Below are 16,372 nucleotides of genomic sequence, written 5' to 3' on the forward strand. Positions count from 1 at the left end.
TTTTTTGCGCACATATGTTATTTTCTTTTTATCTTTTGCCCCGGCTGGTTATCAAAGAATAATCGACATTGGACCACGGGGAGTCTACAAGGAGCAACGATCGCGAATGATAGAATTTCTTCACTGTCAAGTGAAGCGGTGTGGATCGATCATATGTGAAAAAAGAAAGAAAAAAAAATTCCAGAACTCGCGTACAATTATATCTAACCGCATTTAGAGGATAAGTTGACTGCGTTTGACGTTTGAGAAAGCGTCGCGACACGTCCTGTTCGTTCTGGACACGTTCGTTCTGCACAAAGGATCCGCAAATCGCAAACGTTTTGCAAACTCTGTCATGCCCCTCCACCGTTTCGTAACCGTGAAAATCGTGACTAGCATCCATTTTCTCAATAAGTATCCACTCGAGACGTTTCATTTCTGTCCGTTTAATAGATAACCATATAGCAGAGAGGGAAAAAAAAAAAACGATCGACTTGTGGGAGTCGCGTCTCGTGGAATTGCGCGCCGTCAGGAAGTGGAAACGAGGAAGGCTGCTTTAATTGATAATTAAGAAAATTATCGGTTTACGGTGGCAAGTCGAAACGGTGTTGGTAACTGTCTGGTAGGATCTACGTAATCGTTGACATTGAACCTGATTATTGATACTGGTTCTGAGTCTTTCTTATTATATATAATGAATCACGCATCGTATGTTTAATAGTAATTTATACAAGAATTATTAATAACGTTCCGTATGCGTGGATAGATTGCGTATTTAACGTTATTTTGTTATATTTTCATAAATACAAAATCACTTTCTTCAAAGGTAGATACGATCTGTCTGCAAATCGAGAACTATATTTTTATTGGAAGGAAGACACGAGTTTCTCTCGTCCAAGTATTTACTTCGTTTAACACTTCGTTGTTAGATGTATGAGAATCGCGTCAGAATTGTTGCACTTCTACATTTTTACGAGTATTTATACTTTCAACGAAGACAAAGAGCAAGTGACGCGAGTGACGCTTATCATGGATTTTGTACCCTAATCGGGCAATCTACTCTATTGCTTGTTTAAATGACCATTGACGATTCACGAAGAGCGGACAATTATCCTACATTTTGTCTAGAAGACTATTGTGCTCGATGGGTGATTTCGAGGAACAGGATTGAGCTCGAGGAATCGATCAATCTCGCCTGAAAGAATCATCACCGACGAGAATCCCGCAGCAATCGTTTCCAGTTGGCCGATCGGTTTCCGAAATTTCTGTAATCGTAAGTTGATTCGAAACACGTCGATTCTTATTCTCTCAAACTGAATCATTACAAACGAAACAATACATTCAAATGTAGAGGATCCATAAATGAAGGAACGTCGCCTATACAATTAACGAATTAACTCGTCTTCAGTTCGGTTCAGTTATGCTAAATTTTTCGAATTTAAATCTCGTACAGCATAGATATTGCATCGACATCGCTTAATTAGCCACCGTTTGCGTCACGTTATTTATCTCACGAATAGCATGTTTTATCGATTTCTTGCCTCTCGCTTCTCCTCCCATTTATTAGATAATCGTCGCTAGAACAACGATGGAAACTGGTATTTTATTCTTTCTTTTTCCAACGAATTCTTTCACCGATGCGTGTTCACGCAATCGTTCCTTTAGTTTCCGACATAGCAGTCGCATCATTCGATACCAACTCGGTATAATGCAACGCGTATGCAGCCGCGTATTCTCGATTTCCACGAAATAAGACACGGGAGGCCGAGCTCCGGTCGGACAGGTTCTCTCGCTTTTTGGCTTTCGCTTTTTAAACACCACGTGCTTCGTATTTTTAGATTCAGCTATGCGGCTTCGAAAAAAAGGGATAGAATTTTCGACTCGGTTACGTGGAATTTCGTTATATTCTTCCTCGTGTTTGCCAACAGGATTACCAGCCGTGGCTGATTAATCTCTTGTGCTGGAATGATGTGCCACGCACGCCGAGAATTTTTCGTTCCAAAATTGTAATCCTTCGGTTTCAAGTATATTCAAGTATATATTAAGGCAAAGCAAATAATAAATTTATTACCTCACGATAATTTCTATCCAGCGATATCGTACCGACGAGTTCAAAAAGAAAGCGACGAATTATTGTGTACGGTTTGGTCACTCGTTATGGTCCGCAATCAGTTGCCAGCGCAAGTGGTTAAAGCAGAGATTGAAAACCGAAATATTTTGAGGTTTAGGTATTATACCGGTATTTGCTCCCATATTATCGTAACCGCTATTTGGTAAATCGGTTTTTATAAGACAATCATACCGGCATTTTCATACGTATTTTATCGGTATTTGATGTCCACAGCGATAAAAAAATTTCGAAATATATACCGCTTTACTGACGAAAACACATTTTTCATTTTCTACGTACAGTGACTCTTATTAATATTCGGACATCATGCTATTCAAAATATTGTTGTAGATTTCGATTGTTTATAATAGTAAATTTGGATTAATTTTTTAATAATGTAATAGAACATTCATTATAGTTTACAGTAACATAAATTTTATGTATTTATTGCACATACTTTTCTTAATATCAAAGAATAAACTGAACTATGTCGAAATGTAGCGTGGCAAAAATATTCGAACATTTGAAAAACTACAATATTTGAACCTGAAAATTGTTAACATAAAAGATAATTAATATTTTGTTGGGTCGTCCTTAACATCTGCTAGCCGCTAATATAAATAAAATAAAAAAAAACTAATAAAAAAAGCTAATAAAAATAAACAAAGTGTACGTGTATAAGCGTCATCAAATTTACTATCGGCAGCTTTATGAAAACATTTAATCATTGCCTCTTTTTCCTTTTCTAATATATTAATATTTTATTTATTTATGTATTATACAGAAATACATTTACCGACCTAACATCGTTTTCATAGCATCATACCAGTATTCGTACCATTTCGATTTCATCAAACGTAATCGAATAGTAACCTAAAGATACCAGTATTTTACCGGTATCCGTAATTCGGTCTCTGGGTTAAAGGGCGAGAGAAAAGGAGAAAAAGAAGCAGGATTTCTTTTCAGTCGATCAGGATGGGCTTTAGCCGATTTCCAAGAAGAGAAAGGACGAAATGCTCGAGCATTTTCAGATTTTTTTACCTAAGCACGTAGTGTTAGGTCGTTTCTTCGGAGAATATTTACGAGAACCAACGTCCCTCGGGCCATTTATTTCTCTTCACGCTGCGAGGACATTCTTTTCCTTTCCTCGCCCCCGATGTCTATCTCCCTCAAAGTTTTCCTTACCTGAACCGACCTATGGCAAAAACATTTTCGATTAAATACTCCGGGTCTCGTGTCTATTTCTCTGCCCGAGCGACCTTCAATTCGCTTCGTTTTTTCCCCTGACGATTGATCGCTTCTTCTCGCTGGACGTCGTTTCGGAAAACGCGATAAACACACGATCGTTTAGGTCGTTCCATGAAAAAGATCGTGCCGACTTCTTGGCGATGTCGCCGCGCAGAAATGCTGCCGGAAGAAGAGATTCTTTGAAGCATTTTCTGGAACTGGTTCGCACAGTTCGTCCGCTGTTATCGTTGGTAGAAAGAAGTTCCTGTTTGTCGGTGTCTCTCGTTTCTAAAATTTCTTTCAATCACGAAGTAGTAGTTTTACAGAAGCACGTGCCGTGGCGTAGTTTATTTGGAAAAATGGTAATCAGGGAACGCAAAGAATACAGAGGTTGCTCTGACAGTATATGAATAAATTTTGGCCACGTCCTTGCGTTCTTTTGGACAATAATTTGTTCGATCATTTCACGATCTCGCGTTCGTTTATTTCAGCCCGTTCGGGAACGATAATTAATACTAATTAATAACTGAAACACTGATATAGCTGATGAGTTTCGATAATGGTAACGATAGTCTGTCGAGCACGATTGGCTTCGGTTGAACGTTTTAATACAAGAGGTCAGTCAGTTGATCGACCCCGTTTGTCTCAAGCCTCGTTCGCGTTTATTTGCTAAACAAATCTGGCCGTTAAACGTCGCTATAACGCCACTCTTTTGAAATTAATTAATAATTGTACGATCGAAACTAAAACGAAAACAAAAAGAAAAAAAAAAAGAAAAGAAAAACACTTATTTTAAATTCAAATCGCGATGTCGCTCGCATCTAACCGATATGAATGTCAATGATTCGTGCGAGAAAATTTATACGATCGTTTAAATTTCTAATTGTCCGCATCGCAACATGTTTTACGTTAATTCCCAGAGTGTTTGAATCAGCCCACGTCCCGTCAGATTTTTATCGACGAATATTTGAATCTCAACACACCAGCCATACACACGCCTCGTCTGGACTCGTTCTTTATAAAACGCATAAATCTTACTTTCTTTAACGTAATCGTTCTCCGGACGCGTGTTCACCGTCTCATTTCCGAGTTACAATGTCGCTCGACCGTCGAGGAATTCTCTCCGGGAGGAGTTCAACTCTGCCCGCTTCAAAAGCGACGAAACGAAAACGAAAAACGTAAAAGGATAAGGAAACCGCAGGCCTCGACGAGGGAAAAAGAAACAACGTCAAGCTACGTACGTCACACAGGCCCCACAAGGGTTCCAGGATTCGTTCCGCGTGTTTGAATGCCGCGGTAGAAACGAGATTGCCTTTATTTCGCTGAAAAGATCGGAGTGCGAAATCGCGGAACGGGGCAGGGAGAGGGTAGAAAGGAGAGGAGAGGAAGGAACAAAGTTGAAGAGCAGCATCGGGCCCAAGGGGGTACATCTCAGGCGAGAAACATACTGGCGTGCAACCTACTGTCGTTGTGTACGAACCTATAAATACATATTCACGAGCGGATGTTGAAGCATTGCTAAGTTCCACGTGGTCGTGAATCACAGTGGTGGTAACAGTCGGCCTCCGACCGTCGTCCAAGTGTGTATAAACGCCCGTGCCTAGTGTGTTTCTCTTTTGCCAGACGAACGAGACGCAAGAGCGAGCAAGAGCGAAGAATCGGTTGGGAACAGGTCGGGACGAGTTCCCTTTCGTTCGTGTACACACGCCTGAAGAAGAAAGTCGAGCGGCTGCCCTTTCGAACCGGAACGTTTTGCCAAAAACTCGACGCTCCGTTTCGCGTCGTGTCTCGACTGGAAATCGCCGGTGAGACATGCTCCTCGGGTTGCTGTGAATCGTCTCGTGGATGCATCTCGACGATCCCGTGGTCCCCGATCGACGCTCGACGCCGTCGTGTTGCTCGTTTCGGTCGAGGTAACCGTGAGACCAGCGATCGGTGGCAAGCGTTCTCTCGTGTTTCTCTTCTTTCTTTTTACACCGCGACGTGGTGCGTGCAACACGCGCGCGGCGTGTTGGTGACTGCGGTTATCACCGAGTTCGCGACCCGTCAGCTCGATGAGGCCCGAGTGATATTACAGCTCTAGCTAGTTTGGTTTTGTTTGACGATCAAGGCGACTGTTGATATATATCAATTCGCGCGATCCGGAGGAATTTGCCGGAGTAAAAGTAAACGTAAGTACCATCAGCGTGATTGCACGGGGGAGGAGGAGTTTGCGTAAGGAGAACCACATTGTTTACCGATCCGTGCTTCCCTTGATCTCAGGGGCTCGCGTTTGCTTACGTACGCCTCGGCCAGGAATTACGCGCCAACGTGAAATGCAAAACATCAGATTGAAATTCTAAACGGCCGGGCGAGCGCGAGGTTCACGGTTTGTTTCCACGGTGTCGACCACCGTTTTCTTCCATCCGCTCGGTTCCTTCTCTTTTCTTTCGAATGAAAAACCATTTCGTAATCCTCGGAATTTTCGGAAATTGCCCACCTTCGATTCTCTCCGAGTCTTCTTTCGACCCAAGACTTTTCAATCTACGGCGAACACGAGGAGAGACGTAAGCGATGCAACGTGTTGCTCCCTTTCGACGTCCCTTTTCTCCTCTTTGCCCGTCGGCAAGGTCTACGAGCGGTAATGGGATCGGGAAACTTGCTCGACCAGCTTACGCTCTGCTGCAAACTGTTTAGACTTCTGAGAAAAACGATGTTGCCTGCTGATCGGCTTCTGTTGTCGAGCAATGACCAAGCGAGCTTTTGGCGCGTCATCATGGTGCAGCAAGACAGATGCCTTGGTAAACGAACGCGTTCCGTGTTCGAGGATCTCTTGTCAGTTTGTACGTATGGACACTTGGCAAATTAGCACGCGCGAGGATTTCGATGTATCGAGAAAAGTGTTAATCACCGTTCCCTTGCACGTTTCCGTGACACCGTCTGGTCGACTTTGAACCGTGCCAATCCGCGATTCCTAATGATCGAGAACACCTTGGTAATGAAGAATCGATTTTTGCTGGCAATGGTAGTTTACCGTTCCCAGGTTTGAATTACAAGGTTCCGAAGTAAATCGCGGGTTGTCAGGTGTCTGAAACGGAAGAAGTAGGAGAAGTGTTCATTAATCACGTGTTTTTAGGTTCTTCTTCATTTTTAAACAAAGTTTTACCTTAAGCATGCTCTACATGTTTGTAAACGCACAATGCTGAGGAAGGCAAAATTTAATTTGTTTTGCCAAGTCTAATCCTCCTAGACGTCGTATTACATATCGGACGTTCCAACACCGAGGAATGTTCCTTGTACTTCTTGTGTACACACTTCTTCCTGTTATTGACACTTTGACGAAGGAAGAAAACAAGGTAGAAATGCCTTGATCTCAATTCTGCGCGTACAAAATGAAATATCCGGCGGACGATCTAACGCGATGTTTCGCTCGTGCAAACGTTGGCTGGTAGATGTAATTTACAAACGCAGTGAAAGTGCACACAATCTGTGACGCGCTAATGAATGAGAAACCATCCTCCGGCCGGAATGTTTCTCCTTCGAATGAGAATCTTTACGGAGCGATAATAACTATCGGCGAGCATTAAATGAAACAGCAAAACGTGAATTCATGGTCACGCGTAATTACATTTACGTTACATCATGAAAGTTTTTCCTTCGTGAATTATTCGTGGTCATTTATTTGTACGATAGAGCGTTATGATGCGAGTAACATGTAACACGAATTCGTGCAACACGGTGGGAAAGTTGTGGCAATGTTCGTGTGACATGGTACGTACGCACTCGTCTGGTTTCCTATTTTGAAATAAATAAATAAATAAATAAATAACAATGAAATCAAATAGAAAAACTATCTAGAAATTAATAGAGACGAAACAAAATGTCACAGGCAACGTTTAAGAGACGACGTCGCTGGAATTTAATCACGGATAGCTCCGTGAGTGAATAAACGTCGATAAAAGCGCGACTGCTCCTTTTGTCTCGCGTGAAAACTGAGCAAAAAGATACATTTTCGATTTTAATATTTGTTTGTTTCGTATATAGGCACGTCAAATGTACGTTTCATGTTTTTCATAAATAATGTGTGCGTTTTCGCATGCATACGTAAACTATGCACGCGTATAACCTAAGTGATTCATATGAAGGAAGACTAAAGGTCAATTTATACCGAATCGTTCCGTGACGGTCTCTATCTAAATGAATATGTGAGTCGACCTTAACACGGAATTCACATAACGCGGAACGTATCCTCCGCGTTAAAGGGGAAGGAGGAGGAGGTCTATCACTGTACATATTTATATTTTTATTGCGTTATCAGCAAAGGAGGAAAACTTCTTCATTTTGCTTCAATTATGTAGAGAATTATTTGTTTAATTGAAATATTCATTTCAGTTTATTTCTTCGTCTTATCTCTTCCACTTTTCGTTGTTACGGTGTTCGAGAAGCTTCCAGGAATTTTTCGCAAACGTCTCCGCAAATGTCAGCGATTACACAAATAACAGAGTGAAGATGTTGTTGGATATTTCCAAATCAATAATTACTTTGCATCTTCGTAATCTTGAACTGGAATAATGATGGGTGTGCACGAAACGAGTTGGAGGACTGGCGTGCGTGTGCAGGCATGCTTCTTGATTCTGGAGGTCGACCGCGAACACTGCCATTTATCGTTTAATATTTACTTTCGATATTCGTCGATCAACTTCTGTTGATTGTAAATCAACGACGTCAATGATATTTTGTTTAATTACGTGGCACGTGGCACGTGGAACCTCCGATGTTTTCCTATTGCGTATATCGAGAGGTTCAACAATAGCCATCAATTGCCATTAACGTTTGTCTAACATTCTGATTTCACTTTGCGATTTTCAATATTTGATTAGCGCGGAATAGTTAAGGGAATAGTTGTGCCAAAGTGTTTCGTCGAGCCATGTTTTAATTTCATTAAAACGTTCTGGCAACGTTCGGACAAAATTGATGAAAATAAATTAGTCGTACATTTTTATTCCGATGCCGAGATTAAAACTGTAAAATGAACAGCGTACACACGCGAAAATGTGTCATTAATAAATGAACGATCAGATTCGAAAGCTTTACCGAGGCCGGAGCTTATGCACGTTTCCAAGCAATATACACATTAAACTCTTATTTAAAATTCAGCCGTAATTTATTCACCGACATGAAAATTAGAATATATATATAAAATTATATTTAAATTTCAGCGGTGATTTATTCACCGACACGAGAATTAGAATACACACACACATATATGTATATATATATATATATATATATATATATATATTTCAAGTTGTTTCATTTCAAAACTCGTTACCTCAACCGGAAATAAAGGTGATACGACACGTACGAATGATCGACTTGGGTTCTTCGCGCAAAAAGCAATCCGCACGGTTCATTGTCCCGTTTCCCCGCAATGGATCCCGGAGCAATACGCGACAGAGTGAAGCGCATTTCCGGTTGCCGGTGTATCGACAGACACGCTTGTTACGCTCTTCAAATATTTGTTCTGTCCTGCGCGATATATCAGCCGATCGGTTTCTACCCCGGTTCAATCTTGATTTATGGCTCGCGGTTCGCTTTTCGAATGCACCCTCGCCATCGATCCTTCTTCATCGACGTTTTCGAAATTTCCCACGAAAGTCCACTGCGTGTGATCGTGTCGACGAACTCACGTTCTTTTTGTTCGGCGAAACAAAGCGCGCGTGAAGCGCGAAAGCAGTAGATAAGGGGGCTATGATATTTCGATAAGTCTATGTTCGCGCGACAATGCGCAAAGGAGGAGTTAACCCTTTGCACTCTGACTGTTTCTTCCGAGGGATACATCGTACTTGAATCTAGCCAACAACTCGGACTTTCTCTTATTGAAATTTGCTGATAATTATGTACAAACGTACACAGTGTTGTATGATCGGAGACCGAATCGGTATTACGCATACCGGTAAAATAAACTGGTATTTTTAGGTTATTATTCGATTACGTTTGATGAAACCGAAATGGTGCGAATACAGGTACCAGGTATCAAAACGATGTTAGGTTGGTAGATGTATTTCGGTATAATATTAGTATAATACCGTTAAATAAAATATTAATATATTAGAAAAGGAAAAGGAGACAATGATTAAATGTTTTCATAAAGCTGCCGATAGTAAATTTGATGACGCTTATACTCGTATCCTTTATTATTTCTAATACTAATTCATCGTTCTATCTCCATACAATATCAGTCACGATACTCTTATTTAATTTTAAAAGATGACCGATTTCTCGATAAGTTTTTCCTCCTTCTCGGTGATAAATGACTAATTGTCGTACGTCGATAAATCGAAAGAGGAGTTCAAACAACGATTAGTCGTAGAACGGAAGAATATTCTGCTAAATTACTTAAAAAAAATTACTGGAAATATGCCTAAGCGTCTGCGATAGATTATTGAAGTTAAGAGCTACCTAACAAAATATTAATTATTGTTTATGTTAACAATTTTCAGGTTCAAATATTGTAGTTCTTCAAATGTCCGAATATTTTTGCCACACTACATTTCGACATAGTTCAGTTTATTGTTTGATATTAAGAAAAGTATGTGCAATAAGTAAATAAAATTTATGTTGCTATAAACTATAATGAATGTTCTATTACATTATTAAAAAATTAAACCAAATTTACTATTATAAACAATCGAAATCCACAACAATATTTTAGCATGATGTCCGAATATTAATAAGAGTCACTGTACGTAGAAAATGAAAAATGTGTTTTCGTCAGTAAAGTATATATTTCGATATTTTTACCGTTGTGGACATCAAATACCGATAAAATACGTATGAAAATACCGGTATTACCGTCTTATACCGGTATTAAAACCGATTTCCCAAATAGCGGTTATGTTACGATAATATGAGAGCAAATACCGGTATAATACCTAAACTTCACAATATTTCGGTTTCAGTCTCTGGGTATAATACCTAAACCTCAAAATATTTCGGTTTTCAATCTCTATGTATGATACAATGTACGATAGTATAATATCTGAACAGGCGCCTAGAACGAAAACTATAATAACGTAAGAAGAACAAAAGAATTCTAGAAGAGGAAATTTCTGAAAACAGTCCCGAGTCAATCGACACTCGTTGGAATAATTTGGAATATAATTCACATAAATTAGACTTCTTACGAAAGTTTACAAATTGGTGGACCATTTCTTCCAGAAATTGGAACTATGTATCATCAACTCTTGTATGTTATACTTGTTCTAACAAACCCGCAACGTGTATTGACGATAGCTTTAAATTTTAACGATATCACATTAGGAAGATACAATTAATGAAATTTCGTGTTACCAAATGAATGATTATTTTCAATGCTATATCATTTTATTTACGAACTGATGCTTCGTAAATAAATTGCTGGTAGATGATACGAAGAAAGTTTTTGTCGAGGACAAAGGCTTAAACTTCGTAGCAAGCAAAGAACGACAGGCGTAATGCAGTTCGATGATTAATTTTGCAGATCTGATATTGTTCTCGCAAAGATGAGGGTCGATCAAATCGGACTGCTCTTATGGAAGAATTACATCGTGCGAAAACGCCAACCGGTAATTATGACAGTGCAGAGAGAGCTGTTTGAAGTTACGAACGACGAAACGGTAGGTAAAACGCACAAACTTCACAAATGTTTAGGGTATAACGGCCCTGGTATTCGTATGGCCGGTGGTCGTGTTCATGATCCTCTACACGATTCGTGACAACGTGGATCCGAGGTACTATCCAACTTGCCAATTTCCTGCGAGGTCGATGCCACAGGATGGTCTGCTCCCGTTCGTTCAGAGTTTCATCTGCAGCCTTGGGAATCCCTGCGACCCTCTGTCGGAATACGAAGAGGTTCCCTCTTACAGAAACGCCACGTTAGTCCAACAAGTTCTCACTCTTTTTTTTTTTTTTTAATCATCTGTCGTCTGTCCTTTGGCTGGACAGTCAATTCTGAGAAGTTTATTCGAATTTCTATTAAATTGAAGCGAAGTAACAGAAATTAAAGTGGCTGGTGAAACGCTTTTTAAGTAAGGTTCATCTCCGCGCGATATAAGGAAATTGTCATTTTTACGACAGTCTAGGTCCGTTGGTGGTAGAGTTGCAGCCGATGCTCGGTAACGAGACGATTCTTTCCGCCATCAGCACCCTGCCGAATAGCATCCAGCTTCTGAAATCAATGGCGCAGATACTTACCAGACCGGAAATCAAATCGCTGTTCGGTACGTACGCACGAGTTGCCCGAACATCTCATTTACCATCACGCGGGCACCGACGCGGAGGAATTTACATCGAGCATTGAATTTGTCAAACTAGATCGAGGGATTCGATTGGGTGATCTGTTCAACAACCACGAGGAAATCAAGAACCACCTCAGGCTTCAGATGCCGTACGCGCGAATCGGATTGATCGACCAACTGTTCAACTCGTCTATAAAGTTGTTATACGTCAGTATCGTTTTTTTATTAAGCCCTCGGTCAACTTCCTTTCACCCAGGCAGGATGATCGATCGATCATCCCGGCGGAATTGTTTTCAACATTTATGCGAACCGATTTTCAGCTCGTCGAGGCGTTCGGCTCGTCCAATATCGACGGAGTGATCTGCTCGCCGGAAAGTTTGAAGAAGTACCTGATTCTACGGGACGAGCAGGACTACGCGGAGATCTCCAAGATGCTCTGCGACATCGACTCGGACATGATACCCGACATGCTCGAGAGTTTGTCCAAGCACCTTGATTTTTCCGGTTTACTGGAGATGGTCGACCGAGTAATGGCAAAGTTCCGCGACTACGATTTCTTCGACGACCTGAGGAGAGCGGTCGAAACGATCCTCGAGCTGCAGACCGTGCAGAAGTACATCCCAGAGTATTTGAAGATACGCCAATGGCTGCCAAAGATAATAACGATGTTCAAGAACGTCACGTTCAAAGAGATTGACCTGACTTTGTGAGTAATCAGATTTTAAATGTCAAATAAATCTTCGTCTCAATTGAAATAAAAAAAAAAAAAAATAATAATAATAATAATAATCGTCACTCGCTATCGCAGCGTGAACAAATCGATGCAAGTTTTGGACCCGGTGTTTTCGAAGGAGCGCGACTGGCCAACCGTGCGGCAGGCATTCTCAAAGTTGCAAAAGTTCCTCGAGCTGGCTAAACAAACATTGAACGATCGAACTACCGTCGACTCGTCCGACAGTTTTTTCATACTAGTGCAGCGTTTATCCGGCGGGTTTCAACTTATGCTCGACAGTGTGGCGAATCCGGAGAATTTCACTCAAATTCTGGACCTGGGCATTTCCATTCTGCACGACGGCGCCAAATTAACGCAGAGTATCTTGGACCGTCACGTCGACGACATTCAACTGTGAGACAACGATTGTTTGTACAGCATATACAGGGTGGGTCACCACATACTGCCATTTAGATTCACATCACTATTATTGCGCGTAGCGAAAAATGTTTCAGACGAGATTGAATGGTTTCGAGAGGGGCACATTTGGATGATACTAGTTTTCTTGTAGGTGGACGTGTAGAGGACATATGAAGCTCATCAACATTTTTCTAAATATATTTTTTATTGCATCAGTTGGTGCATCTTGATATTCTTTACAAAAAAGAATTAACCTATCTATGTTAAAGAGTCATTAGTTTAGGAGACATTTCAATTTTAATTTTGTAAATTCTACGCGTAAAAGACAAAGACAGTATAAATATAAGAATACTATCCTTCCATGTCTTTCATACGATAATTTTACAAAATTAAAATTTACAAAAGAGTATTAACCTATTTATGTTAAAAGGTCATTAGTTTAGGAGATATTTTACTGTTGTTAGGAAAGAAAGTGTGCGCTGAGCCTCCGGCCAATATGAGAGATCGTATCATCACTGAGTGTAATAAAATAACACCAGATACATTACACAATGCGAATGATTAATCTATCGTTTCAGAAAATGTCACGATGTAAATGGTCGTCACATTGAACCTTTTCTGTAAATAAAATCATTACAACATTAACATGGGGTCATGATTTCTTATCAGCATTAAAAATTAAAATATCTCCTATACTAATGATTCTTTACCATAAATGGGTTAATACTTTTTTGTAAAGAATATCAAGGTGCATCAACTGATGCACTAAGAAGTATATGATTCCATTTAAAGAAACGTTAATGATCTTCACATGTTCTCTACAAGAAAACTAGTATCATCGAAATGTGCCCCTCTCGAAACCATTCAATCTCGTCTGAAACATCTTTCGCCACTCGTAATAATAATGACGTAAATCTAGATGGCGGTGACCCACCCTGTACATCTTTTTTCTCGAAGAATGCGATGAGAGATATTTGCGAGTTACGTATATAAAAATGATCATTTTATAGACCAGCCGAGATTCTGGACGGACTCACGGATTTTTTCTCGGACAACGTCCTAGCAACGTTGAGCTACGTCATATCTTTCATGCGAGTTATAGTCAGGATGCTGCATCACGCCGCCGTCATTCACGAGGACGTTCAATACAGAGTTTACAATATTTCCATAAATCACAAGGACACGGTGGAGAAACTGTTAACGAGCCTCGAGCCGAACGTTTATCGAGCTCTCGTCAAATCGTTCTCCAACTTGAACTTCGTCGAGGTTGGCAAACATTCTCCTTATCATTGTTACGCGATTATTTCGCGCTTGATAAGAGACGACTCTTACACGTTTTGCAGAAATTCGTGGATAAAGTCAAGTTCAACAGAGTGGAGGATTTCTTTTGTCAAGGGGAGACGTTGAACGAAATCATTCGGCTCTCCGAACTGGGGAGGAACGAATCTAGGTATATCGAGGACACAGTGTGCAACGATGCCGGGAAGAAGTTCATCCGTGATGTGTACGAAAGTTTCGCGCTGAACAACTTCGAGAGCATAGTAAGCATTGTAATTCCCCTGGTATCCTCGATTCTCGAAATCTCGCGTTCTCGTGATTTTGGTAGATGAACGACGCTTTGTCCACGGTGTTCAGCATGGTGCTGCACAGGGTAGTCAGCATCGAGAAATCGAACCTAACATCGCTCGTCAGCAACACGAGGGAACTGGTGTCGCATTTGAACTCGCCGAGGAGACCAGAGCCCGACTGGACCGTGTTCAAGTTCAATGAAAAATGGCACGAGGCTTTCGAAGAAACTCGAGCCCAAGGAAGATTGAACCTGTGAGTAATTGACAAATCAGACCCAAGCTCTTACCAGCACTAAAATTTCTCACTCGACTCTTACTCTTGGCTCTCTTCTCCCCTTTTCTCAGCCTGGCGATCCACTTGAGCATCGCGAAAATGATCGGTTCTCATAGTTTAACTTACACCACCATCGAGCCTGACCTGAGGAAGATGGACATACTCGCGGAGATAATCCTGCAGGACTTGAAGAGGAATCCCACGAGCTGGATCGGTGAATTCAGACAGCGGAAGATGGAACTGATCGAGTCGTTCTACTTGACAGTGATCGACAAGGATAAGGTTGGTAAACAATCGCGTAATTCTTTCGCAAGCTCGAGAAGCCTTCTGACAAGTAAACGAGATATATGTTCACCCGAAAGAACCGGTGAGATTTATTATTCACAGGCCAGGAATATGCCAATATTCCGCGTGCTTCGTTTAATCAGGAAAAGGCAACAGTTTTCTTCCTACGTTGCAGGCTCTAAACATTCTGGAATACGACAATTTCACGAGAATCTACTGCACGAATCCGTACCGACCGGACTTGATCAATTTCCCGAAAGGCTCGAACGAAACTGTGCTGAAGGCGTTGGTCTGTCGCATCTCGAAGTTGGTGCAAACGGACTTGGAGATGAACATATCGGACATCGAGCAGACGGAGGAATTCCGCTACAGGAACAAGGCGCCGTTCAATTGGACGGGCTTCAACGCGAAAACGATCGAGATTTATCGTTACGTCGATACTCTGGTCCACCAGGAGAATTCGGACTACAACTCGAGCAGATTGGAAAGATTGAAGGAGGAGTTTCAAACGTCATGGAGCCTCAATTTAGGCGCGAAAGATGTTTTCGAGATGAGGTAGGCAAGCTACACGAAAAACCCTTTTGCCCCTTCGTCGCCATCCTTTTCAACGGCAGACACATTCATTTTCGGTGACACGTTGCATCTTTTTGCAGCGTAGGTTTGATCTGCAAGTTCTTCAGTCTGATGGAGAGCCCTCTGTTCCGCGCGAAAGGAATGTGGAAGGAGATGCACGCGATTGCCTGGGCGTCATCGGTGATCTTCGAGAACGTCGAGAGGATCGTCGATCAAATCCAAAAGAACGATCATACGGCGAAGCTGTCCGAGGTGCTGCAGGACATGCCGCAGACGGAGATACTTCTGAGCGCTGTCCTGCGAAACTTGTCCCCTCTGATCCTCGACGTTGTCGACATCGTTACCATGAAGCCGATTCATCTCGTAAGCCTTGCGTCTATTTGAGAGTTTCTCGCGAGAGTTACTCTCGAGCGTTGTGTCCATTCGAGAATTTTCACACTCCGAGAGAGACCGAAATACTCTCCGGAGCTTACTATTCGACAGAACTTTCAAAACCGTGTCCATTTGAGAGTTCATTGTCTCTGGTTCTATTCACTATGGTGTTTAGTTAGTCGAAACACAAGTGAAAAGTGACATCGCTATCATGGAGGTGCAAACAATGTGTGCCCATGATATTTTAAGAGAACAGAAAAATCAACATAAAAAAAAAGAGTTCAATAATTTAAATTATTATATAATATTTAGTATAATTAAATATTTATATATTTATATAATTTATATAAATATTTATATTTACATATAATTTTTTTATATTTATTTTATTTATTATTTTTATTATAATATATAATAATTTAAATTAATAATTATTTAATTATTATAAAATATTTAATTATATAATATTATGTAGTTAAATATTATATAATATAATTATTATATAGTAATAATTTAAATTAATAATTATTTAATTATACAATATTATATAGTTAAATATTACATAATATAATTATTATATAGTAATTTAAATTA

The 16,372-nt window shown here is 40.6% G+C and overlaps 1 protein-coding gene and 1 long non-coding RNA gene across 6 annotated transcripts in view; one reads left to right on the top strand and one right to left on the bottom strand.

Moving 5' to 3' along the window:
• Positions 1–1,124: 1,124 nt before the first annotated feature.
• On the bottom strand, positions 1,125–6,912 carry LOC122531818. 2 transcript variants are annotated; one of them, XR_006307405.1, is made up of 3 exons: positions 6,462–6,870; positions 3,131–6,383; positions 1,125–1,831 (listed from the first exon to the last, which is right to left on the bottom strand). It is a non-coding gene; the product is annotated as an uncharacterized LOC122531818 (long non-coding RNA). The 2 variants fall into 2 exon arrangements; XR_006307404.1 differs by lacking the exon at positions 1,125–1,831 and having other exon boundaries at positions 3,779–6,383; positions 6,462–6,912.
• Positions 5,356–16,372, top strand: part of LOC122531776 — a 38,894-nt gene continuing 27,877 nt past the window's right edge. For all 4 annotated transcript variants that reach the window (XM_043659966.1, XM_043659973.1, XM_043659982.1 and 1 more), the window contains exons 1-13: positions 5,356–5,487; positions 10,818–10,902; positions 10,988–11,211; positions 11,414–11,556; positions 11,651–11,781; positions 11,895–12,280; positions 12,383–12,700; positions 13,717–13,972; positions 14,050–14,247; positions 14,313–14,527; positions 14,620–14,830; positions 15,009–15,388; positions 15,487–15,769. In XM_043659966.1, coding sequence (XP_043515901.1) covers positions 10,840–10,902; positions 10,988–11,211; positions 11,414–11,556; positions 11,651–11,781; positions 11,895–12,280; positions 12,383–12,700; positions 13,717–13,972; positions 14,050–14,247; positions 14,313–14,527; positions 14,620–14,830; positions 15,009–15,388; positions 15,487–15,769 — 2,808 coding nt within the window. In that variant the 5' untranslated portion in view covers positions 5,356–5,487; positions 10,818–10,839. The remainder of the gene's footprint in view (positions 5,488–10,817; positions 10,903–10,987; positions 11,212–11,413; positions 11,557–11,650; positions 11,782–11,894; positions 12,281–12,382; positions 12,701–13,716; positions 13,973–14,049; positions 14,248–14,312; positions 14,528–14,619; positions 14,831–15,008; positions 15,389–15,486; positions 15,770–16,372) is intronic.

This window comes from Frieseomelitta varia, unplaced genomic scaffold, assembly GCF_011392965.1.
Source record: "Frieseomelitta varia isolate USP_RPSP 00005682 unplaced genomic scaffold, Fvar_1.2 scaffold_139, whole genome shotgun sequence".
Taxonomy (NCBI): Eukaryota; Metazoa; Arthropoda; class Insecta; order Hymenoptera; family Apidae; genus Frieseomelitta; species Frieseomelitta varia.